This window comes from Phyllopteryx taeniolatus, chromosome 17 (genome assembly GCF_024500385.1).
Source record: "Phyllopteryx taeniolatus isolate TA_2022b chromosome 17, UOR_Ptae_1.2, whole genome shotgun sequence".
NCBI classification, from domain to species: Eukaryota; Metazoa; Chordata; class Actinopteri; order Syngnathiformes; family Syngnathidae; genus Phyllopteryx; species Phyllopteryx taeniolatus.
In genome coordinates this window covers 136,504-162,500 of record NC_084518.1, presented here as the reverse complement: position 1 = coordinate 162,500, position 25,997 = coordinate 136,504, and the positions used below count along the sequence as shown (strand labels likewise).

Below are 25,997 nucleotides of genomic sequence, written 5' to 3'. Positions count from 1 at the left end.
ATCAATCCAATTCAATCGGTTTTCAACATCGGGCCCAGCTTTGGCTTTCGGTTTCGATCGATCATTTTCATAGCAACACACATACGTTCACCGCGGGTGCCTGCTCAGCTGCTGCGGTCATGGAAATTCAACCTGTGACGTTACAATGATGTGACCTCCTTTCTCACATCTGGCGTAGAACAGTGCTGGAAACTGGGTTGGATAGGGTTAGGCTTAAGGACACGAAGGAGATGTACGAAACAAGAGTGATGTCCTTCTCCTTCTTCTTGGCCTGTTCTGAACTTGCAAAGGAGTGCGTTGGAAATGGGAAGAAAAAGAAAAGAGGAAGAGGAAAGGTCTGTTTTCTGCTCCCATGACTCATAAAGCTCCTGTGTTGCCATGGCAACAGCTCACATTCATATTCTTGTCACACAGCTGTACCACGTGTGGCAAAAGGAGGTGAACAAAGGGGGGGGGGGGGGAAACACACACACACACACACACAGACTGGGCCTTTTATGTCCCAGTTGACGTGAAATAACATCAAAACCTTTGCGTCCTTGACGTGTCGTCAGGTGTCGCGTTGCCTTTCCCGCCGTGTGGTCCCCGTATTCCTTCATTTACAGCACTTGTGATTGCTCAGCACGGGTTCACCTCTGTGTGCCTGTCTGTCCTTCGGTGGTAGCCACTTGTTTGATTGGGCAGCGGAAACCGAAGCGAACGTGACGAGCGACAGGACACGAGCGGCAGGAAAGGTTTGACAAGACGGGAGGGGACGGAATGGGAGTCGGGAGCTTAGTCGGGAGGGGGGGGGGGGGGGCTCGGGCAGAGTCGGGACGGGAAGGAGGCTTGCTCGTGAGGGGGAAGAGAAAGAAGGAGAGCTCGAGGTCGGGAGAATCAGAAGATGGGGGGAGGAGTTGCAAGGGGCGATGATGACGACGGAAGTCAATAGTGAGGAAGAATGGATTGCCGTAAATAGGAGAGCAAACGTGAGGTCTCGTCCTTGACACCTGAGCGGATCTTTTTTATTATTGGCAGAATATTGCATCGCGCCCTAACCCGAATCTTCTCGTGCAATTCTGTTGCCGTGGAGACTAAAGTATATGGAAGTATTTGTGTCCCGAGGAGATGGAGCTGCCTGGTCCACGGGGTCACCGGAGGGTCAAATGGTGAAAGAAGTCGTCCAAAATAAATATCGACAACAAAAACCAATCACACGGTCGGCAGAAGGAAGACTAAAGTTGTGAATATTAAATGAGCGTTTGATGCGTTTGCCGCAATTGCTGAATTGGTGAACTTTTCACCTCTTGAAGCAACACAACGTGTGTCGAGCTCGAGCGAGGATAAGCGCGATAGGAAGCGGACGGACGGATTGTAATCCTGTTAGCTGGCAAGCAGCGTCGATTGTCTTCTCACCAGACAAAAGTCAACTTTGAATTCAAACTCATGAGCTGTGCGTGCGCTGCTTTCATCTCGGATCGTTTCAATTCACTTCTGGCTTTGTTTCTTTTTTTTTTCCCAGTTTGTGCTTGTGTTACTTTCATTTTTTTGAATTAAAATTGTTATACAGTGGAACCTCGATTTACCGACCCTGCTCGGAAGTAACGGACCGTCTGGACGGTACGTGTGTCGAAAAATAGTTTCCAGTTGTCACTTAAATCGGCATTGACAAAGTCTGTTAGTTCCGGAATTGGCCACTGTTGTTTACTGACCCGTTTTCTGCGGCCGCTCCGGTTTCCTCCCGCATCCCAAAAGCATGCGTGCTAGGTTCATTGAAGACTCTAAATTGCCCGTAGGTGTGAATGAGAGTGCGAATGGTTGTTTGTTTATATGCGCCCTGCGATTGGCTGGCAACCAGTTCAGGGTGATAGCTGGGATGGGCTCCAGCGCTCCCGCGACCCTTGCGAATGGATGCAAGGACGGATGTTTACTGACCAGACTGGCTGACCCTAACCAACGGACGTGGCTATGTGGCGGCCATGTTGAATGTGGTGACATTCCATCAAAGGCAACGCATTGACAGTTGGTGGCCATGTTGAATGTGGCAACATTTCCGGGGCGTGCGTTGACGTGGCGGCCGTGATGGCAGGAGTTCTATCTATTGTCGCGTAGAGCTCTGCGCAGAGAGAGCAGCATGACGGCGGTGTTAACTTTAAGAGGAATGGGACAAACAAGTCTCTGGAGTCTGGAACCTGCTGTTTTTGCTACAATATTTTAGTCTGTCAAGCCGTTTGTCTATGGAAACAGATTTGGAAATGGGAAGCACACTAATTCCTCACGGCTGATGAAAGCGACCCTCCTCGACTCACTTACGACTGTGTCAACAATGTCACCATCAAGCACACCACATTCATCTTTCCTTCGATTGCAAGCGGTCTCCCTGTCCCTGCAGCAGCAAAACACCCCCACGGCGTGATGCTGCCACCACCACCGCGCTTCACTGTTGGGACTGTATTGGACAGGTGATGAGCAGTGCCTGGTTTTCTACACACATGCCACTTAGAATTAAGGCCAGAAAGTTCCATCTTGGTCTCATCAGACCAGAGAGTCTTGTTTCTCACCATCTTGGAGTCCTTCAGGTGTTTTTTAGCGAACTCCATGCGGGCTTTCATGTGTCTCGCACTGAGCAGAGGCTTCCGTCGGGCCACTCTGCCATGAAGCCCCGACTGGTGGAGGGCTGCAGTGATGGTTGACTTTCTAGTACTTTCTCCCCCATCTCCCGCCTGCATCTCTGGAGCTCAGACACAGTGATCTGTGGGTTCTTCTTTAGCTCTCTGACCAAGGCTCTTCTCCCCCGACGGCTCAGTTTGGCCGGACGGCCGGCCAGCTCTAGGAAGGGTTCTGGTCGTCCCGAACGTCTTCCATTTAAGGATTCTGGAGGCCACTGTGCTCTTAGGAACCTTAAGTGCGGCAGAACTTTTATGTAACCTTGGCCAGATCTGTGCCTTGCCACAATTCTGTCTCAGAGCTCTTCAGGCAGTTCCTTTGACCTCCTGATTCTCATTTGCTCTGACATGCACTGTGAGCTGTAAGGTCTTATGCAGACAGGGGTGTGGCTTTCCTCATCAAGTCCAATCAGTGTAATCAAACACAGCTGGACTCCAACGAAAGTGTGGAACCATATCATGGATGATCAGCACCCGAGTTCCATATAGGAGTGGCACAGCAAAGGGTCTGAAGACTTATGGCTGTTTGATATTTCAGTTTTTCTTTTTTTAATAAATCTGCCAAAATGAGCTTTTTTTTTCTGTCAATATGGAGTGCCGTGTGTACATTAAAGAGGGCCGTCCTGTCAAGATGATTGCGAGAGCACAGCGCGGAATGCTCAATGAGGTCAAAAAGAACCCGAGAGTGTCAAACATATCATTTCTTGTGTGGTATTAGTTTAAGCAGTCTATGTTTATCCTTATTTAGATAAACGATCAGACTGCATTTCATGACCAATTTATGCAGAAAAGTAAGAAATTCCACAGGGTTCACATACTTTTTGCTCCCACTGTAAATTCTTCTGGTGGGACGGTGGGTAGCACATCTGCCTCACAGTTCTGAGGACCCAAGTTCAAATCCGGCCTCTCCTCTGTGGCGTTTGCATGTTCTCCCCGTGCCTGCGTGGCTTTTCTCCGGGTACGCCGGTTTCCTTCTTCTTGCGTGGTAGGTTCATTGAAGACTCTAAATTGCCCGTCGCTGTGCCCTGCCATTGGCTGACGACCAATTCAGGGTGTACCTCGCCTCTCGCCCAGAGTTAGCTGGGATTGGCTCCAGCACGCCCGCGACCCTAGTGAGGAGAAGCGGGACGGGAAAGGAATGAACGTCAATTCTTCTGCTACGTTGGGGGAAAAAAAAAAAAAAAAAAAGAAAACACAAAAAGCTGTGAGATTTTTGAAATGTACTTTACTGCCACCTAGAGTCCTGGAGAGGAACATCGCAGCATTTCTTTAAATACGCTCATCGCTAGCAGGAAGGGATGTTGAGGCCGGCCGACACGGGGTTTGCGTCAAGCACGCGTGAGGATGAGGAGGAGGAGGATGAAGAAGAAGAAAGGAGCCACAGGATGACACCAGCTGGAACCTCATGAAGGTGGGTGTGCATGCGTGTGCGGATCGTATTGGAAGGAGCTTCATGTTTTGGGAGTGATGATGAACTCAAAGCTAACCTGAAATGGAAAAGTTATTCAGTGAAGCTTTTTAAACGTGCCAAAACTTGATTCAATGATGAAGCTGCTGCTGCTGCTGCTGCATGAGGCGCATTCAAACGCACTTTGAGAGGTTGGTCTGTGTGTGCGTGTGTCCCTCACGTCAGGAGGTTGAGGTTGTCAGGAGGCGCGTCCTTCCTCCTCGTGTAATTTGTTCTTCTTCGCTGGGGCTCGCACAGCAGCGGGGACTCTTAATCGTTCAAGTGGGCGTGGCTAACGTCATCCCAGGCTGTCATACACGTCGGCGAACGGCGTGAAGGTGGCGCCTTTGATGCTTTGCACTGGCAAATCCAGCCAGGACCAGAAAGTCCTTGGCACAGGTGGGAGGCTGCCCCTGACCAAATGGGGGCCCTAAGTGACATTGGATTTGCTAGGCCCCCCGCCCCCCGCCCCTCCTCTCCCCATCCCCGTTTTCAGAGCATCATTCCGACTGTTCACACTGTTACACTTTCCTAAAAAGACCAAAGCAGTGGCAATGCACATTTTGTGCAGTAAGGTTCATAATAAGGTGCTCTGAAAGACACTTTCAACATGAGTAGTTATATTTCCAAATATGATAGTCATCTGGCATGTTCTTTAGGGTTCCTAACTTGCGTAATATTGGGTAACTTTATGAGCCAAGAAAAATGCGGCTCCGAGTCGTCGAGTCGTGTCCGGAATGTAACCTTCATTCTCGTCACGGCGGCGACGCATTCCGATCTCGTGAGCGGCAGATATTTGCTCCAAAGTTTGACTTCGCCTCCAAGTGAGCCACGAGCTTCCTCTTCTTTTGCCGAGATCAGACGACGGCAGATTAGCCCCGCGATTGGCCCGATTTTGTCGGGAACGACAAAATGTCAAGCCGTGTGACGGAATGAAACGGTCGCCTACGGGGCAACGTTCGGTTCCGGTCCGCGGTTCGTAAATGGAATACTTGGTAAATCGGGGGTCTGCTGTACGACAGCGCGTGTTGACGAACGAGCGTTTCTGACACCGCCGGGAATGAAGCACAACCGCACCTTTTCTTTCTTTCTTCATTTTATTAGCAACTTTCCAAACGGCACCCCCGCTTGATTGAGAAGTTGACTGAGCGTGACGCGCACCGCGAGACAAAGGAAGGCAAACCAACAGGATCTGGCTTTATTTTCGGGCCTCGGTGGAGGTTAACGGTCTGTTGCGGTGTCCTAACGTTCTCCTTGCTTGCTGCCGCTTGCGCGCACGCACTGAAGAGACGGAATGTGGAAGGTGGTGTGTTGCATTATTCATGGGACTGCAGACTCAAACCTCACAGGACGAGCCGCAACTTTCACCCCCAGCTCGGTGCCATTTTGTGTGCTTTACGATGCCACTCTCTGTGTGTGTGTGCGTGCACATCACTAATATTAAAGCAGCTGCAAGCAGAAGACGTTTATGTGCCTGTTGTTGTTGTTGTTGTTGACGTTAAACAGCAGCTGTTGATTGGTCGCTGAAGTTTTTCAGTGTTAGTCTTGATGATTTCTTTTCTTTTTTTTCATTTGGAACATCCATCCATCCATCCATCCATCCATCCATCCATCCATCCATCCATTTCCTGAGCCGCTTCTCCTCACGCGGGTCGCAGCTATTATCGGGCAGGAGGCGGCATACACCCTGAACCGGTCGCCAGCCAATCGCAGGGCACATACAAACAAACAACCATTGGCACTCACGTTCACACCTACGGGCAATTTAGAGTTGCCAATGAACCTACCAAGCATGTTTTGGGGATGTGGGAGGAAAGCGGAGTGCCCGGAGAAAAGCCACGCAGGCGCGGGGAGAACATGCGAACTCCACAGAGGAGAGGCAGGATTTGAATGGATGGATGGATGGATGATGGATGGGTGGACGGGTGGTCGGAAGTAGCGACCACTCAACCGAGCAACTGTTGGGAAGTTGGAACTCCATGCCAATGACAAAGCTCTTAACCACTCCACACTACTATCATATATGCGCTTACAATGGGGACGGAGAGTGGGACCGACCGCACATTGTGAATAATTGATGACCATTGTAATTGCATTGAAAGAAAAATGGGGGGTTTTTCTTTCAACCCCCAAAAAATATTGAAAAAGTGGGGAAATACTGCCAATAAGCATTTTTTTTATATTATAATACATTGGGAAAAAAACGGCGAAAATGCGAATCTGCGGGTGCCGAACCGCAAGTACGCAGGGGTCCACTGCGGTGTACGGCGACGCTCTACGTAGAAACTCTTACACAATACGCACGATACGTATTCGTGCATGTGTAAAATATGGGCAGTAAGTAAGCGATGTACAAGTGCACGCGCATGAAGTCCCCTCCGCACACGTAGGATGAACGACGTCTCAGAGTGGTTAGGTTAGGGCTCATTAAAGACACAATAAGTCATCGTTGTCTTCGTCGGCAGGGAGACGCGCTGTACTCACGCACACACATCATACAAGTGTGTTGGCGGGAAAGACGGGCTCACTGCACGGGGAGTTTCCTCTCTCTCTCTCTCTCGCTCGCTCGCTCGCTCCCCCTCTCGCTGGTGGTTCCCGGCATCTGATGATCGGACGGAACATTTGATGCCTTGACGCCTCTCAGTAAGACGCACGCGCAACCGAGAACGCGGGCGCCTTTGATTGATTGACGGACGGTTGTCACAAGCGGGACGCGTGCGGATGAGCGGTCGCGGCGTGCGCGCGACAAGACGGACCCGAGCGGCACCCGCCTCCGGCGTCCTGACTCCCTTTCGACCGGACGCCAGCCGGGGACCTGCGCGCCCAGCAGGGGGACCGGCTCGACGGGTCCGGCTGGCTCCGCACGCTGCAGGTAGGCTGCAACAAGAAACACGGCTGTCTGTGCATCTGCGCCTGTTGTGAGACACTTGACGCGTTGGGGGCGCCCAACACGCCGCCGCCGCCGCCGCCATCATCATCGTCGTCGTCAAAGCAATCAGAGTCGCGGGCGGGAGCGAAAGAGTTTGCATGCGTGGAGGTGAATGACCGCATCCGCCAGACACAAAACACACGGAGGCCGGTTGGGCGAACTCGAGGACCCTGCCGGGGCCGCAGAGCCGGTCTACAATTTCACGACCGGGAGGAAAGCCGCACCGCTCCTCCCGACTCTTGAGAGTCGACTTCCCAACGGACACGCGACGCTCCTCTCCGGAACTTACCGGGGAGGTTGAGGACTGTGATCCCCCTAGAGATGGAACACATCCTCCGGTGCTTCGCCAATCCAGAGGCGCTGTCCGCCATGCTGCAGAGGCGTGTCAACCGGCACAGGACTCTGGTCCACCCCTGGGGCCCTGCCACCGGGGAACTTTTTAACTACCTCGGTGACCTCAGCCCAAGAGGGACGAGAGAGAGCCCACTTCAGAGTCCCCAGACGCTACTTCCTCACGGGAAGGCGTGTCGGTGGAATTGATTTGGACTTCTCATCACATAGACCTTTTCTCATGTAAATAATACTGTCATTTCTCGTGTATAATACGCACCCCCAAAATCAGGAGAACCCTTCTACCTGTCTATATAATGCGCACCATCGATTTGCTGCTATTCATGCTCAAAACACCTATTATACGTATTTTAACACACATCTGCTCCGTGTGCATGCGCAGACGTCATTTTGATTTTTTATTTTTTTTTTAATTGATTTTATTTTTCTCATAGCAACAAACCAAGACGGTGATCAACTCAAATCAATGCAGGTCTAACCTTTTTTCGCGGTACTGTTGAAAAATAGCGGCGCACGTAGCGCGGCGTTGTCCTTGCGGCGCTTGTTTCCTGCATGAGCGCTCTCCTCGGAGTCCGCAGTGTTGGATGAATCAGGTTGTTGATGAACATAGTCAACAGGCGGTTGTTGGGCCGCAAGTAGAGGAAGACCCCGAAAACGAGCCATGATTAATTGGCTCCACCTGAAGAGGGTGAGGGATGCAGAGGGAGGGCAGTTATTTCGCTGCAAGGTGTGGGTCTGTCACATTTGACCTTCTGCCAAAAGCGTGTCACTCGCCACCGTGTTTCCTAGCCAGAAGCTCTGCCGCCAAGCGGACGAGGCGGGCTTTTGCGGGGGACCCCTAAAATGAGGCGCAGGGCCTAACCTCAAGGGGAGCCAGTTCCACGTTCAAGCTGTGGCCCTGCAAGTGTAAACGAGATGAACAGTACACTTGATCAGTTGAAACAATCGTCAAATGAATTGATGTGTTAAGATCCTCTTAACAAGTGTAAAAAGAAGCTAGAGCTATGTTAACAGTAAAAGGCCAAACCAATAAGAGTGCATCTTACGCGTATGTTGTTACTGCTTGGAACGTGACGTCACGTCCTGCGTCACCAGGAAGAAAAAGCACAGCACGTAGGGTTCATCCCGCGAGGCTCGCCGAACCGAACTCTCGTCGGGAACGGGACGTCCCGTTCGCTTCGAGGCTTTGTTGACGTCGTGACGTCATCGTCGCAGAGGCGGGACCGAGCGGCTGGCGATAACAAGAAAGGCGTGTGCGTGTTGCCGAAGGAGCTTTTGATTGGTTAGCGGGGGAGCAGGACAAGGTGACCTGACAGGAATCAAAGCGTGACCTTGAGGCAAAGATGGCGCAAGTCATTTGATCCTTTTTCTCCAATTGGTTTACTTTGCAATGCAATAAAGCGCGCGCAACTGTGAGTCATGTCCTGAATCTCGTCTTCAAGCGCTACTAAATAACTCTCACACGTCGCCAATGTGATCATACAAATACGCTGTCTCATGTGTTGGTCGTTTTTGACATCTGAGCAAATGATTTCCAGCAACGCCTCGTGTCAAATTGAAACGACAGCTGCTCTACGGTTAGCATTTTTCTCATTCTTCAAAGCAGAATGTGCAATCTATTTTTTACTGCTAAACTATTTCTTAGCAAATTTAGTATTATAAATTATATATATATATGTATATATAATGAGTAGCAGCTGTAAATAGTTGGGCAAAACAGGTAAGAGCACTTCCTTGTTGCCCAAAGGGCCGTCCGTCTCAACTTTCAATGTCTTGTCTTGTTTTGAACACAAGATGTCACCGGAGACGGCAATAGGCGATGTTGAGGTTCCGTTGCTGTTCAGATATCCTAACCTTCCAGCCGCCATTTTCTGAGTCAAGTCAGCCGGCGCCTCTCCCGGCTGACTTGGGGCGAGAGGCGGGTACACTGTCAACTGGTCGCCGGCCAACATCGCAAATATATCATATTTGTATAAATAAATGCTAAACAATGTATGTCGCTTTTGTCTGAGAACACCAGCCGTAAAGAAAACAAGGTTTTATCAAGTTAGGCTTCAAAACAATCAACAACCAGTCCCGCTCGTAGCGTGGCACGCACAGGACGTTGGGCGATCCTGATTTCCAGGTTTGGTCACGTGACCTTCCGCATTAAGTGGATTCAACAGGCCCGAATTGTACGCCGACTTTTACGAGACCACATTTTCGACACGTCTCGGATTCGACTCCCAAAAGTCCCGGCCACGTCTTTTCCGTCGAGACCGGCAACTGAGCCGCTATTCGATCAGGTGTCGTCGCGTCATGGACGACATCGTTCATTATCAATAATAACATATCAGCTAAAGCGGAGCGAGCACATTTCAGGAGCGTATCAAACTGGTAGGCGTCGACTCGGGACCGACAAAGCCGAGACGTTCTGACTTTGTGAAGGTTCGGTGGGCGCTGGGAGAGTTTTCCAGCCTCAAATGCTTTTGGCTCCTGCTCGGAATTCGAATGCGATGACATCGATTGTCCCGATCTGCTTTCGGAGCACACGGGCACTTTTGAATGGTCGCCTAATGCGTGCGCGTGTGCGTGCAGGAGGAAGATGCCATTCCATCACGTGCGTGCGGGCCTCCTCTATCCCGACAACTACCTGAGTGGCTCGCTAGCTGAAGGCACAGAAACTTTCAAGCTCACCAGCATCTCCGCCGAAGAGCTCGGAGGTCAGTTTTCTTCTTTTGTTTACATTTCTTCTTCTTGTCCTTCTTTCCTTTTTCTGTTTCTTCTTCTCCCTCTTTTTCTTCTTTTGATTTATTCTGACTTTTGTGCACCGGTACCTAAACATTTAGCACCATCAAATGTTATTGATTGGCTCGATTGTGGAATCACTTGGCGTGAAATTAGGTCCAGCAACACACACACACACACACACACACACGCTGTACCCCAGTGCTGATAGTGAGACAGCAAACATCCGTGTGTGTGTGCGTGCGTGTATGTTTGTGAAGCGAGAACTAACTCAAACGAATGTAAAGATGTATTTAAGCATCATTGCGCTGGGTGAGCGCCATTATTGTTGTTCGCAACACAAACGATTAGGTAGGCTTTTATAAAAAAAACCTTTAGTTTGTTTGCGAATGCTAAGAGACATCATCGTTAGACCGATGGATACATCAAAGCTTATCGTAGCAACGAGATGACATGACTGAAAAAATCCTGATACAATCGCCCCCGAAAGTATTGGCACGGCGGCGATGTCAATTCCTTTGTTTTTCTTGTATACTGAAGACATTTGTGTGTTTCCGATGAAAAGGTTTAATATGAGACGAAAGTTGAGAATTCCAGCTTTTCTTCCAAGGTGTTGACATCTCGATGTGTCAAACAATCAGGACAGAGCACCTTTCGTTTGGAGCCGCCCGGTATTGGAATGTGACTACTTGTAGTTGCTCAGGTGCTGCCTTTTAGATTGATTGTTGAACCATTAGAGAGTGCTTATTTTTGGCTTGAGGTTTTACCTGTGAAAACTGCATTTGCTGTTAAGCAAACATGAAGACCAGAGAGCTGTTTATGGGAGAAAAGCAAAGCATTTTGAAGCTGAGAGAAGAGGGAAAATCGATCAGAGCTATCGCACAAACCAACACAACAATTTGGAATGTCCTGAAAAGGAAAGAAAGTACCGGCGTACTGAGCAACAGACATCGAGCGGGTCGGCCAAGGGTATCGACAGCAGTTGATGACGGAAACGTTGTAGAGCCGTGAAGAAACACCCGAGGACAACAGTCGGTGACATCCCTGCCGACCTCCGCGGGGCAGGGCAGGGCAGGGCAGGGGCGAAGGTTTCGCAAGCCACTGTTCCAAGAAGACTGTACAGGCCGTACCACTCATCAGCAAAAAAGAATCGGAAGGCCAGATTGGATTTTGCAAAGAAGTGCAAAGGTTTTGGAACAAGATTTTCTGGACTGATGAGACCACGATTACCGCTACCAAAGTGATGTCAAGGCCAAAATATGGAGAAAGAAAGGATCTGTTTAGAATCCAAAACACACAAACTCATCTGTGACGCATTGTGGAGGTCATGTCACGGCTTGGGCTCGCACGACTCCTTCCTCATGATGGTTGCAGCAGAATGTATTCGGAAGTCTACAAAACCATTTTGTCTGGCAATTTCAAGAAAAATGCATCCACACTGATTGGGAGAAGGTTCATCATGCAACAAGACAATGACCCAAAACACAACAAAGGATTTCATCGGGAGGGTCTCAGGCTGGCCAAGTCAATCACCGGACTTTAACCCAATAGAGCATGCATTTTACCTCCTGAAGGTTAGGGTTAAATTGCCAGCAATTTCAATTCCTTTGTTTTTGTTATGTACTGAAGACACTCATACAGTCATCCCTTGCCATATCGCAGTTATGTTTTTGCGGTCTTACTGTATTATGGAGTTTTAACTCTTATTTGGGGCATTTTTCGCTATATTGTCAGATTTTTCAGAAACCGCTGCATTCAGAATCATTCGCTCATTTCCGACTCCCGAATTACTGCAAAGAGATTTTTAGTGGACTTTTTAGGGAACTGTCTAGCTTTAGGAAATAAAAAACCCATAAATTGATTCTGGAGTTAGGGAGTGAGTGAATGATTCCCAACAAAGCACAATATTTAGAGAGCGCTAAAGAAAGAAGACAATAAACAGAACAAGAATGAATATATGAATATAAAGAATCACAAATATGTGATGTATTTGCTGACGTTTGAGGCCGAGAGCAAAGCGAACCGAAGCTGAGTGACGTGAAGGATGAGCGGGCTCATCCTCGCAGACCAACAAAAACGTGTTCCCAAAACAGGAAGCGCTTCATCTTCCTTTCTTTGTTTGCGTGTGCGCTCGTGCCGCAAATATGGACGGCCGTCCATATTTAACCCTCGAGCCCGAGGGTGTCGCGGTCCGACCCCGGATGGGCCAATCGGCCGACGTTGTGCGCCCGCTCCTCTTTGGTCCAAATCAAATCCGCCGGAGGGCTGCCGAAGGTTCTTCAAGGATCATCTGAATTTGTTAATCATTCCGAGTGCGCCCGCCGCTCGCTGCCCGCCTCCTCGAGGCCCTTCATCAATCACACGCGCGCGCACGCAGCTCATCAAGCATGCACTCCTCACCAGTGTGTGTGTCCATGTGTCAGAGATCCGCGAGGCCTTTCGTGTGTTGGACCGCGACGGGAACGGTTTCATCTCCAAGCAGGAGCTGGGAATGGCCATGCGCTCGCTGGGGTACATGCCCAGCGAGGTGGAGTTGGCCATCATCATGCAGAGGCTGGACATGGACGGTGAGGGAGGGGCGCACGCACACACGCACACACACACACACACACACACATTGTTTGTCGGGATGACAGAACTGACAGCTGTTGCTATTTCTGCAGGGCATCTTGGCACTTTTTGCTAAAAAAGCTTGGTCCTCCTCTTTCTGCATCTCATTTTCTACTCTGTGTGTGTGTGTGTGTGTGTGCGTGCGTGCGTGCGTGTGTGTGCAGGAGATGGGCAGGTAGACTTTGAGGAGTTCATGACGATACTTGGGCCAAAGCTGCTGTCGTCGGAAAACAGAGAAGGTTTCCTCGGCAACACCATTGACAACATCTTCTGGCAGGTGACGAAGATGAGGAGAATGTTGATGAGGATGATGATGTCGTGAATTCTTCCTTCTCGTCTCTCACTTTGTACACCGCGATCAGAGCACATCTTTCAACGCAGCCGAGTTTCTCTCTCTCTCTCTCTCTCTCTCTCTCCCCTTCTCCTACGTGTGTGCGTGTGTTTTAAGGCGCACAGCGATGTCGTCCCTCGCGCCCCTGGCCACGTTGGGGTCCCGGCACATTTCAGATCCATTGAATACAAATGCACGGCGCAGTTCACATATATATTCGCGTCAAAATGTAGAAAACAGTATACGCTTTTCGATTCACTTCACAGTTCTGTGCTACTTTTTGTGGGTGTGTCCCATAAAATGTCAACAAAATACATTGACTTTTGTGATTCTAAGTTCACAAGTTGAAGTTGAAGGGTATTAATACTTTTACAAGGCAGTTTTGATGTGTGATCCAAGTTTGCCAGTAGGTGGCGCTATGACTAGCCATCCATCCATTGACCGTACCGCTTTATCCTCACGCGGGTCGCGGGCGTGCTGGAGCCGATCCCAGCTAGCTTCGGGCAAGAGGCGGGCTACACCCTGGACCGCTTGATTACGTGTAACAACTTGAAAATATCAAACTTTTGCCAGGCCCGATGGGCGTACAAGATTTTGTTCATTTTGGGGTATGTTGAGTCCCTCAAAAATGTGATTACTTGTGAGAAGAAGAATGCTAATGAAGAGGAAGAATGTTTACAGTTACAATGGGTCCCTTGCAGCGGTTGTTGCTCAGGCCCTAAAAAAATCATTGATCAGCCTGGCTCACGTTCAATTTGTGAACTGGGACATCACTGAAGAAGATGAGGATGACGATGCGCATGTCTGGTTTGCGGTTTGGTCGGCTTAGCATGAAAGCTTGTCATGCTAACATTGTTTTTATAACTTAGCATGAGGGTTGTTAGCTTGGCGCGGCATGAAGATTTCAACGACATATTGTACGTGTGCTTAGCTTAGCTTAGCATGAAGACTCAGGAAACTAAGATTTCTATCTTAGCAATTGCTATCATAGCGTGAAGTCATTTAAGATAGAAGGCAGGAATTTGATCCATTCTATTGATGCTAATGCAAACGCACCTCCTTGGCGGAGGTAATATCTTTCAAGTGTGATTTTGAGGGAAAACTTTGTACTTCTCCACACTGCGGCCACCGAAAGATGACTCACTCCTCATGCTGTGTCGCGCATGCACACACACAAAAGCACCCTAACGCGCGCACACGACAGCATCGAATGCAGCTCACTCAAGAAAAGTCACACTGCGTGTGTGCGTGCGTGCGTGCGTGTGTGTGTCTGCAGTTCGACATGCAGCAGCCGTCTCTGGATGAGCTGAAGCAGGTTTTGTTCCACGCCTTCCGCGAGCACCTGAGCATGAAGGACATCGAGAACATCATCATCACGGAGGAGGAGAGCCTCGACGAGACCTCGGGAAGCTGTCCTGAGTACGAGGGAGGTCAGAACATGATCGCGCTGCATCCGGAAAGTAGCCGCGGCGCTTGGCTTTTTACACATTTTGTTATTTCAAGCTGAATTCAATTCATTTTACACTACGCTCGACATGAAGACTTGCTAAAACAAAATCTTTCACCTTGAGTTTGCTTAGCATAAAGGCTCAGGAAGCTCAGATTGATATCTTGGCTTAGCATCAATGCTTGCTACATTTGTCTACTTCGCTTTGTTTAGCATAGCATCAAGGCTAGGCTGGTTGATTGAAGTTGTGAGAGAGATATTTTGCGTCTATGCACGCACCAGTGTAAGTTCACAAAACTACAAAGGCAAAAATTCATTTTGGGTCTTCGGGTTGTTCAGGTTCAGCACATCAGGGTCATGGGTCAAGTGTCATGGCCCACCACCAACCATCCTTTGAGGATCACACAGCAAATGTTTGAAAGCTCATCGGAAGTGAAAACTTCAATTTTGTTCTCCGTACATTCAAAATGGCAGCTTGTCCTGATCCTCTTTTCTTCTGCTCTAAACGCGTGAAGATCACGTGACGATGATGAAGAAGAAGAAGAAGTAAACATCAAAGCTAAATTATTTAGAAACGGTATCTGCTATGAAATGTTCACACTTGACTTAAAGATGCTCAAAACAAAGTGACAAGAACAACTTTAAGCACCAAATTACTGCTCAGGACACAAAGCGGCACGCACGCACGCAACAAGACAAACCTCACGACACATAAAGGCACACGTGGCGGGAAGATGAAGCTAAAGCTACTGCCCCCGCGACCCGACCTCGGATAAGCGGTAGAAAATGGATGGATGGCGCACATTGATCATTTCTCATTATGAAAATGACGGCCGAATGAAACACGTAAATCTGGGATTCTCCAGCTTTATTGATCCACGGCCCGCATTTGACATTGCAAAAACGTCACGGCACACCGCCAAACAAATTGTCACAAAAGGTAGATCAAGAGAAAGAATGATGATATTGTCTGAATTTACACCCGTTAACCTGTTTAGTTGAACCATTTGCTATCGTCGTGTTGGATGAACGGCATCAAGTTATGTTGTACCTTAATCTGCCATCTAGTGGAAGAGCATTGAATTGGTCTAGCTGTCATTATACGTCGCTCACATAGATAAGCGAACAAGAGACAATTTCCAGTGAATGAATGCTGTAAAGTTTGTTGTTCTTGTGTGGCGCTTCAGTGCATCCCAAGAAGAAGAACCGGCAGACGTGCGTGCGGAAAAGTCTCATCTGCGCCTTCGCCATGGCCTTCATCATCAGCGTCATGCTCATCGCGGCCAATCAGATGCTGCGAAATGGCATGGAGTAAAAACATGGCAATGTGGCCGCCGGGAGTGGATGTCGGCGGGACGCCCGTGGAAAGACCCGGACGGATCCCAGCACATCAGTGAATTCACTTTTTCTCTCTTTTTCGCTCAGGAGCAGAACGATGTCTGAGGACTCACGTGTTTGTGTTGCTTTCAAGATGTCACAATTCTACACAAACTGGACAATGATTAGCTTTTCATAAACAAACGAAAATAGGCATACTTTGATTTGGATGTTTTCCAGACAGAGACCACCCTTTCAACTTTATTTTATATTTACTGCTAAAAAAAAAAAACTTCAACAGGTGCTTGGAGCCATTCCTCATCTCAGTTCTTCTTCTTCTTCGCAACCACCCACGAACCTCTCGTCATCACATGTTGCCACATTGAAATGTTCCTCCTATCTGACATGTTGACATGTTCATGCCATGTTTTCGTGTTCTCCAAGCGTGTGCAAGCACCGTGCTCGCGCACACTTTACAGATGGGCGCGCAACCAGCCTGAGCGTCATGTGAACATCGCGTGCGTGCGTGCGTGCGTGCGTGCGTGCGTGCGTGCGTGCGTGTGTATAGGCAGTGTCTGCGTCAGGGGGGCTGTCAAGGCTACTCTTGTCTTCGTCTTCGTTTTCTTTTTCTACGCCCCACATCGCGTCACTTGTGTCCGTAGCGCCCCTAGTGGTTGGGTGAGACACCTCGTCCGTCTGTATGCTGGATGGCAGATGAGGAGGCGGCTAGCAAGACAAATCGCTGTACGCTTTGAAGCCTTTCAAACTGGCTAGTTTAGCTTGCTAGCCGCTAACAACGATAGCGAAGCACTCAGAATCAGAATCAGAATCATCTTTATTTGCCAAGTATGTCCCAAAAACACACGAGGAATTTGTCTCCGGTCGTCGGAGCCGCTCGAGTACGACGACAGACAGTCAGTCAGTTGACAGAGAACACTTTGGAGACAGAAAGACGTGAGAAAAACAGTCACTGAGCAATAAAGGGTTGCTAGTTATCTGGTAATGCCGGTACACATTCTATATTTTTTTTGACATATGTCCTCTAGCACTTCGAGCAGTTGGAATGACTAATCTCGCAATAGTCCGGTGCAATGGGGAAACTCGAGGGAAACGCGATAATGTCAACTACCAGATGCTGTTTCTGACTCAACTTTGTGCTACAAAGAGCAGGTTTGTTCATTTATTAACACTATTCCTAAAACAATTCCCACAGTGCTTCATCTAGCCATTCCTATTCAAACTGTTTACAACAGGGCAGTGGAGACATTTTTCCCCGTCAGAATTCTCACACCAATGAAACATTTCTTGGAGAAAAAAATGGCACAACAATAAAATCATAGGTGAAATAATAATAAGTTGCTGTTTTCCCCTTTGCTGTAAAAGTCCATTTATTTATATAGCTCATTTCATACACAAGGCAACTAACTCAATGTGCTCTACATGATTCAAAGCATTTAAAAGCAAAGAAAAAGCAGCTTATAAACATTTAAAACAAAGAGGAAAAATAAAAGTACAATTAAAACAGCATGCAGTGCAAGAAATATCATTTACAAGTGGAAAGACTCGAAAAAGAATTGGGGGTGGCGGTATCCTGGATTTAAAAACAGTCCCGCTTCTGTTGGCAACGTCTTCCATTTGTGTGCAGCTTAACAGCTAAATGCTTCTTCGCCATGTTTGCTTTGGACTCTGTGCTCCACTATTTGACCAGAGAATTCGAATTGGAGTAATACGGTCTGACCTCTTCGTTTTGGGTCAGAACCCGAGCTGCAGCGTTCTGAAGGAACTGCAGTTGTGTAACGCTGTTTTGGGGGAGTCCGGTCGGAAGACTGTTAGTCAAGTCACAAAAGCTTGGATGAGCTTGGCACACGCAAGCCTTCACTCTGGATATGTTCTTCAGCTGGTGGAAGGCAGTTTGTTAGTAATTGATGTGATAGGATTCAATCGTCCATCAGAAAACATACAGTGCAGTACACAAGACACACAAAAGGAAAGTATGGCAGGAAACTCTTTCATGACCATATTCAGTTCCAATAATAGTATCCGTATTATTTCACTGTCAAACTGGATGACTTTTTGGCTAAAAGGTTCCCGAATCATTTCAGATGGTATCGATCTAAATGAACCAATATTGCCCTCGAATCGAATCGGTAACCATGAATCGTTGCTACAACGAATCATTACGCCACCTATATATACACACACACACACAGCATAGGGATGGATGGATGGATGATGGCTCCCTACCCTAGCAAGAACCCTATTGATTTTGAACGGGCATACAATTGTGCCAAAGCTCAAATTGGTAGTGCTCTGCCACTCACAGTCGACATCGGCTGTCAGCGTATGCAAGAGCACTGTTGATTTTGCATCTCATCCCAAACAAGCTCCGCTTCAACTTGGGTCATAACATCCGAGAATGAATGTCGATGGGAGATTTTGAGGCTTGTCGCTAACTCATGATCTTAAAGGAAGGTTCGTATTGAATCTTTGTCAAATGTTGAAATGATCGACAACGTATCCCGGCAGAGCATGCGTGTCGTCTTTGAGTCAGCAGGGAAAATATGCAAATTCTAAGTCGCGTGACGGTGGTTGTCCAATCACCTGCGTGCCGACGGTGCACCTTTTCACGTGGCGTGGCATCCGAGGATACTGAAAAGAGCAATATTCAGCTTCTGTCTATATCTTAGCTACTTCACACCTTTATGCAATAAAGCCTTGTTTTGATGAAACGTGCGCTTCCTTCTATTCTCCTATTTCATCGGCGATCCAAAATAGGCAGTTGAGAGCTTTCATTTGGTTGTTTTGCAGGAGTGTACAACAGCACTCGTATAGCTGACGAGCCGTTTCTAATATTTGACACTTTCGTACTCGAGTCAAAATATTGGAAACCTGTCCAGCAGGCCTCACACACATTTTGTGTCGCCTTTAGCTGATGATCAATATCATCAATCAGAAAATAGAAATAAAAGATGCTTCAAATCATAAAGTTGTATTTGAATTTGAGGATTTTATTGCAAGTTGTGATTCACGTCAATAATACTCAAATCACATCAGCGTGTGTGCGGTCAACACTGCATTGGAACCGAAGCGATGAATGAAATCTCCTGATCTGTTTTGTCGTTGAATGATCCAAATGTATTGTTCTCCAGAGCAGCAGAACAAGGCGCACGTCTTCCGGCGGGAAGTTGTCTGTCCGCTCGTCAAAGACAGCAAGTCAGTGAAGCCGAGTTTGCCAGCAAGGATCCAGAAGGAACCGAACGTGTTCAGAACTCCGTGTGCCTGTCGCGATCGGCCGGGGGGGGGGGGGGCGTCGGCGAGCTTGACGAAGACCCCCTCCATGGCCTTCCACAGGCTGTGCTGGCCCGACCCGGCCATGGCGTGGACCTCCCTTTGGCCGCCGATGGGCCGTCCGTACTGCTCGCCGGTCACCGCCAGCGCCGCCTCGGTGGCTTTGTGGCGGAAGCGGACGGCCTCGGCGCGCTTCCACACCGCCCCCCCGCACTCCACCGTCCACTCGTCCAGGTGGTCCCCCTCACCCTCCTCGCCGAACGCGCTCACTTCCTGTCGGGAGAGAGCGCCGCGTCACAACACAGGAGCGCAAGATTTCATTCCAAAAGTCAACATAATACAGTAGCATTTCCAAAGATCAAGATGACCTTTTGACCTAGTTTCCAAGGGAACCTAATCATCTGTTCCAGGGTCAAAGTGTCATGATCACAAAAGTTTCATTAGGTGTACGGGCAATGTTTTAAAAGAAACTGTGTACTTTCTCCCCCCCCAAATTGGCTGGTTTTGGCGGCGGATCGGTCTCGAGCGGTACCAGCATTCATCCCATTGCACGCGCCAACGGCGAGGCCGGCTTTCGTTAGCTTGACAACTAGGGCGCTGCATCCGTTTGGCCGTCCAGCTGCTCGCTTCTACAGGTTGAAGACGAGCCCGCAGTGTGTGAGGGTAAACAAGGGAGCGCTCAAGACAAGGACAACTTTTTGGTGGCGCATGACATTGCTAAACCCAAATATCCACCCACACACACACACACAAACACACACACACACTGCGCGGAGCAATCAAGTACGTGCCACATTTCAGAAGCAAACGTTATGCAGCTAATCTGCGTACAAGAACCAATGAATACATTTTTAGAGAGAAAATGATAAAGTAATACACGTCCACACAGGACGCCACGTCTACATCGGAAATGAATTAGTATGTCACTGCACACGTCACCTCAATCTACAAGAAGTAGATTGCACAAAATACAAATCAAAAATATTGTCCATACATAAACTAATTCAATCTATTAGCAATGTTATTTGTTTGCAAAAAAAAAGTGATTTTTATTGACGTTTGAGATTTGATTAATCTACTTTAATAGACTTGCTTTTTTATATATATTTAGAATAGTGTTTTTATTCATATGTTTGTATTTTTTTGTATTAAAAAAAATTAAAATAAAAATCCGTACCGGTCAGGCCCTACACTTTATCGTGTCCCCATTTCAAGCATCCTACAGGTGTAAAAAGAAGTGATGCAGTCGAGAGCGAGCCCACCTGGTTGGAGGAGAGCGGCGAGCTGAAGTAATGGCTGTGCAGGTTGCGTCCCGTGTTGACGTGCGTCAGGCGAATGTTTTGCCCGCACTTGACGGCGTTTCCCCGAAGGCAGGCCGCGTCTCGCGTGCCGCGGACGCTCCAGTAGCTATTGCTGTCCTCCACGCTGGTCACGCCCGTCACTGACTGCTGACCGCTGCCTGTGTTGCGCGCACACACACACACACAAGTGAACTGAGCAAACGCTCGGAAAGTAACAACGGACGATGCCATCCGGCATCTTCCTGACACGTCTGGGCAGGCGGCTCCACTGCACCTCGTCGTGTTAGGACAGGTTAGGAGGAAAAGCAAGAAGAAAAAGAAGACAAGATGGTGAACATGACACCAAGGGGAACTCAAACTGGAGTAAAACGATCCAAAAGAAAAATGGCAGGACGGGGGAATAAGGAAAGGCTTGATGTTAGAAATGACTTCTTTTTTTTTTAACCAGTCCAGGCATTCATCATATCTAACAGATTGTGCAGTTGCATTTTTAGCCCCGTCACCTTTTGATTTCCGGCTTGTGCGAGGCATGGCTAAAAAGCCGAGATTGGTGGAACGGAGAGGCCGTGTGCTGGAATGAGTGGCGCACAGATGTAGGAAACGCCAAGGACAAGAAGTGCCTTCTTAGTCATCAAAAGGATCTCGTAGTTCATCTGAATTTTACTGGAAGCCAATGGAGGGATGCAAGGACAGGGGTCATGTAGGACCTACGGTTAGTTCTTGATAAATCTGGCTGCTGAATTTTGGATTAACTGTAATCGTTTGCGAGAAGACCGAATGCAGCCCTATGGGGGGCACAAGCCAGTGCAAACTGTAGGCCGGTCCCCAGAGGGTTGCGTCAGGAAGGGCATCCGGCTTCAAACTTTGCCAAACAAACATGAGCGTTCATCCAAAGAATTCCATACCGGATCGGTCGTGGCCCGGGTTAACGACTTCCGCCACCGGCGCCGTCAACCTGCAGGGCGCCGGTGGAAATTCAGCTAGTGTGGGTCGAAGTCGAAGAAAAAAAAGAGGTGGAAAGCGGGTTCTACGGCAGAAAGAGAAGAGGAAAGCACAGAGCCTAGAACTGAATGTGGGGACTTTGAATGTTGGGACTATGACAGGAGAATCTCGGGAGTTGGTTGACATGATGATGAGGAGAGAGGTTGATATATTGTGTGTCCAGGAGACCAAGTGCAAAGGCAGTAAGTTTAGGGGCATGGTTGACGTTATTTGACCATGGTGTAGATGGGAAGAGAAAAGGAGTCGGGGTTATTTGAAAAGAAGAGTTGCCTCAGAATGTCTTGGAGGTGAAAAGAGTATCAGATCGAGTGAGGAGGCTGAAACTTGAACTTGAGGGTGTTGTGTATCATGTGGTTAGTGGCTATGGCCCACAGGTAGGATGGGACCTAGAGGTGAAAGAGCAATTCTGGAAGGAGCTAGACGAAGTAGTTCTGAACATCCCAGACAGAGAGAGAGAGTCGTGATTGGCGCAGATTGTAATGGACATGTTAGTGAAGGAAATGGGGGTGATGAAGAAGTGATGGGTAAGTAAGGCATCCAGGAAAGGAACTTGGAGGGACAGATGGTGGTAGACTTCGCAACAAGGATGCAAATGGCTGTAGTGAACAATTTTTCCAGAAGAGGCAGGAACATAGGGTGACCTACAAGAGCGGAGGTAGAAGCACGCAGGTGGACGGGAGGAGCTTCCAGAAGACTGGACCGCTGCAGCCAAGGTGATCAGAGAGGCAGGCAGGAGAGTACTTGGTGTATCTTCTGGCAGGGAAGGAGAGAAGGAGATTCGGTGGTGGAACCTCACAGTACAGGAAATCATACAAGGAAAAAGGTTAGCTAAGAAGAAGTGGGACACTGAGAGGACCGAGGAGAGGCGAAAGGAATACATTGAGATGCGACACAGGGCAAAGGTAGAGGTGGCAAAGGCCAAACAAGAGGCATATGATGCCATGTATGCCAGGTTGGACACTAAAGAAGGAGAAAAGGATCTATACAGGCTGGCCAGACAGGGGGATAGAGATGGGAAGGATGTGCAGCAGGTTAGGGTGGTTAAGGATAGCGATGGAAATGTGTTGACTGGTGCTAGCAGTGTGCTAGCTAGATGGAAAGAATACTTCGAGGAGTTGATGAATGAGGAAAATGAGAGGGGAGAGCAGAAGAGGCAAGTGTGGTGGACCAGGACGTGGCCATGATTAGTAAGGGGGAAGTTAGAAAGGCATTAAAGAGGAGGAAAAATGGAAAGGCAGTCGGTCCTGATGACATTCCTGTGGCGGTATGGAATCATCTAGGAGAGGTGGCTGTGGAGTTTTTATAGAATTCTAGCGCGTGAGAAGATGCCTGAGGAATGGGGGAAACGTGCGCGGGTGCCCATTTTTAAGAACAAGGGTGATGTGCAGAGCTGTGGGAACTATAGAGGAATAAAGTGGATGAGCCACACAATGAAGTTATGGGAAAGAGTAGTGGAGGCTAGACTCAGGACAGAAGTGAGTTATTTGCGAGCAACAGTCTGGTTTCATGCCTCGAAAGAGTACCACAGATGCATTATTTGCCTTGAGGATGTTGATGGAAAACTACAGAGAAGGTCAGAAGGAGCTACATTGTGTCTTTGTAGATCTAGAGAAAACGTATGACAGAGTACCCAGAGAGGAACTGAGGTACTGCATGCGGAGGTCTGGAGTGGCAGAGAAGTATGTTCGAATAATACAGGACATGTACGAGGGCAGCAGAACAGCGGTGAGGTGAGCTGAAGGTGTGACAGACGAATTTAAGGTGGAGGTGGGACTGCATCAGGGATCCGCCCTGAGCCCCTTCCTGTTTGCAGTGGTGATGGATAGGCTGACAGATGAGGTTAGACTGGAATCCCCGTGGACCATGATGTTTGCAGATGACATTGTGATCTGCAGTGAAAGCATGGAGCAGGTGGAGGAACACTTAGAAAGATGGAGGATGGAGCACTGGAAAGCAGAGGAATGAAGATTAGCCGAAGTAAGACAGAATATACGTGCATGAATGAGAGGGTTGGAGGGGGAAGAGATAGCAAGGGTGGAAGACTTGAAATACTTGGGGTCAACCGTCCAGAGCAATGGTGAGTGTGGTCAGGAAGTGAAGAAACGGGTCCAAGCAGGTTGGAACAGGTGGCGGAAGGTATCGGGTGTGTTATGTGACACAAGAGTCTCTGCTTGGATGGAGGGCAAAGTTTAGAAAACAGTGGTGAGGCCGGCCGTGATGGACGGAGTGGAGACAGTGGCACTGAAGAGACGACAGGAAGCAGAGCAAAGGAAGACGTTGAGGTTCGCTCTCGGAGTGACAAGGTTGGACCAAATGAGAAATGAGCTCATCAGAGGGACGGCCGAGGTTCGATGTTTTGGGGACAAAGTTAAGAGAGAGCAGTCTTCGATGGTTTGGTCGCGTCCAGAAGAGAGAGAGTGAGTATATTGGTCGAAGGATGATGAGGATGGAGCGGCCAGGCGAGAGAGCGAGAGGAAGACCAAAGAGAAGGTTGATGGATGTCGTGAGGGAAGAAGACATGATGGCCGTTGGTGTTGGAGAGGAGGATGCAGGAGATAGGCTGACGTGGAAAAGGAGGACGCGCTGTGGCGACCCCTAAAGGGACAAGCCCAAAGGAAAAGAAGTTTGCGAGAAGACTGACTAAGACAGGTGAAGATGGAGTTAGTTATCAAACCGGGAAAATACTAATGCTGGAGGGTAAAATAGGTCTTAGTCTAGCAATATTTCGTAACTGAGGGAAGCAGGACTGGACAAGTTTGGCGACATGATGATCAAATGTTATGTACTGGTTGAAGATAATACTGAGATTTTTAGCAGTGGATTTAATATTCTGGTGAGGTGGACCAGTAAACTGAGTCTAACTCTCTCGACTTGAGTTTTTGTGTGTGCTTTTTTCATGACTTTAGATTTTTTCCCTCCCTACATTTGAAAACAGATATCTGTACTTTCTAAATAGACTCGTTCGTTGTTTCAAACTCTGCAGATGGCGACATGACGAAAAAAGACGTAACTAGAGAGAGAAAAAGGCGGCCGACTGGTTAGAGCGTCACAGTTCTGAGGACCCGGGTTCAATCCCCGGCCCCGCCTGTGTGGAGTTTGCATGTTCTCCCCGTGCCTGCGTGGCTTTTCTCCGGGCACTCCGGTTTCCTCCCACATCCCAAAAAACAGGCATTCATTGGAGAGGCATGACTGTGAGTGCGAATGGTTGTTTGTTTCTATGTGCCCTGCGATTGGCTGGCGACCGGTTCAGGGTGTACCCCGCCTCCTGCCCGATGACAGCTGGGATAGGCTCCGGCACGCCCGCGACCCGAGTGAGGAGAAGCGGCTCACAAAATGGATGGATGGAGAGAGAGAGAGAAAAAGTCAATGTGGTCGAGATGTTGACTGACTGCCGCTTCATTCAGATCTTGGGGACTTACGAGGTGTAAAAACAGGAATCGGAACGACAGCCCGAGGGCGTTAACGACCATGACGCAACAGATTCGGAGACGCAAGATATTCCCAATCAATGGCCTTATTCAAAAGAAGTGTTTGATGGTCAAGGAATGATTTGTGGCCCATGCGTTGTCTAGTTCCAGCACTAACATTCTTATCTGAAAAATAAACACACAGGTATTTTTTTTCCAGTTCTTATCATTTGCTCATTTAAGTTGGGTTTTTTTCTTCATTTTGTTTGCAAGTCAGTGCACAACATTAGCAAAGTTATGGAAACAAGTTGTTTTGATAGCGTTTGATTTCCCTTCTCAGTATGAGTCCTGTGGAAGTTCATAAAAGAGGGAAACTATGCTGTTTATTTCCACTGTGCAGTTATCAAAACGGGTGTTGTATATCATGGATAGTAAAAATTACTTTTTACTTTTGTAATGAAGTACATTTAAGATTTTACACAAACAGTACGCCATATTGTCAATACATCACAAAAGCTTCAGAGAGAAAAGGTTCACGTCTTGGTGAAGATCAATAGAACATTAGTTCAAAAGTAAACTGACACGTCATGCCAATTCTTTCCCACGTGAAAGGTTGGAGACCGTCAACGATGCCACTTTCCGCATAAGCAAATAGTAATCATAGTAGAAGTGACTATTTTCGTGTGTTCATAAAAAAAAAAACAGAATTGTGAACAGAAGTGACTTACGTTTTGGTGTCCCATAAAATTAGTATTTGTATTTGTATTTATTGATTTATTTTAACGGAGGCGAGTTGGTCGGTAAAGGTCCTGACCTGAGCCGTAGCGCACGTCGTGCGAATGAAGTCTCACGTTGTGTTTGACGTTTAAAAGTTTGAGCACAGAACCGCAAGTGACAGAGGTCAGCTCCGTGCACAGCGAGCTCCGGAATAACAACGCCCAAAACACAAATACACACGCGAAAAGGCGAAAAAGTAGATCACGACTGAAGGAGTCCATCGCTCTTCTTCCTCTTCTTCGACGTCCATCACTATGATGACGTCCTCGAATTCCGCAAGTATGGACGGGCTGTCACAGCGTCCCCGGTGGGGCGGAGGAAAGACTACACTGGCACCTCAGATTACGTACTTCACTTGCCCTGTAGTACTGGAAGTAGTAGTAGTATCGGTAGTCATCCACTCGGCGTGCCGGATTGA

At 48.3% G+C, this 25,997-nt stretch overlaps 2 protein-coding genes across 6 annotated transcripts; one reads left to right on the top strand and one right to left on the bottom strand.

The window, feature by feature from the left end:
• The first annotated feature begins 823 nt into the window (after nt 1-823).
• Nucleotides 824-16,637, top strand: LOC133467676 (calcium-binding protein 8-like). Of its 4 annotated transcripts, none has more exons than XM_061752793.1 (6): nt 824-4,056; nt 9,950-10,074; nt 12,523-12,666; nt 12,874-12,986; nt 14,317-14,470; nt 15,675-16,637. In XM_061752793.1, exons 2-6 carry the CDS (start codon nt 9,957-9,959, stop codon nt 15,800-15,802), a joined length of 657 nt encoding a protein of 218 aa, XP_061608777.1. In that variant the 5' UTR covers nt 824-4,056; nt 9,950-9,956; the 3' UTR covers nt 15,803-16,637. The 4 variants fall into 4 exon arrangements, with proteins under 4 accessions (XP_061608777.1, XP_061608779.1, XP_061608776.1 ...); XM_061752795.1 differs by lacking the exon at nt 824-4,056 and adding an exon at nt 6,548-6,964; XM_061752792.1 differs by lacking the exon at nt 824-4,056 and adding an exon at nt 6,982-7,594.
• A 2,154-nt stretch (nt 16,638-18,791) lies between these two features.
• On the bottom strand, nt 18,792-25,880 carry sdf2 (stromal cell-derived factor 2). 2 transcript variants are annotated; one of them, XM_061752790.1, is made up of 4 exons: nt 25,617-25,880; nt 22,041-22,148; nt 20,355-20,551; nt 18,792-19,365 (listed from the first exon to the last, which is right to left on the bottom strand). In XM_061752790.1, exons 1-4 carry the CDS (start codon nt 25,798-25,800, stop codon nt 18,850-18,852), a joined length of 1,005 nt encoding a protein of 334 aa, XP_061608774.1. In that variant the 5' UTR covers nt 25,801-25,880; the 3' UTR covers nt 18,792-18,849. The 2 variants fall into 2 exon arrangements, with proteins under 2 accessions (XP_061608774.1, XP_061608775.1); XM_061752791.1 differs by lacking the exon at nt 22,041-22,148 and having other exon boundaries at nt 25,617-25,855.
• Between the last annotated feature and the right edge of the window lie 117 nt (nt 25,881-25,997).

Coding starts and splice junctions, on each gene's coding strand:
- LOC133467676 (XM_061752792.1), top strand. Junction 12,667..12,873: donor GCAGAGGCTGGACATGGACG/GTGAGGGAGGGG, acceptor GTGTGTGTGCAG/GAGATGGGCAGGTAGACTTT. Junction 12,987..14,316: donor TTGACAACATCTTCTGGCAG/GTGACGAAGATG, acceptor GTGTGTCTGCAG/TTCGACATGCAGCAGCCGTC.
- sdf2 (XM_061752790.1), bottom strand. CDS start 25,800: ATGGACTCCTTCAGTCGTGATCTACTTTTTCGCCTTTTCGCGTGTGTA. Junction 22,149..25,616: donor CGACGTGCGCTACGGCTCAG/GTCAGGACCTTT, acceptor CTTCCCTGCCAG/AAGATACACCAAGTACTCTC. Junction 20,552..22,040: donor GTGCTTCTACCTCCGCTCTT/GTAGGTCACCCT, acceptor CGCGCAACACAG/GCAGCGGTCAGCAGTCAGTG.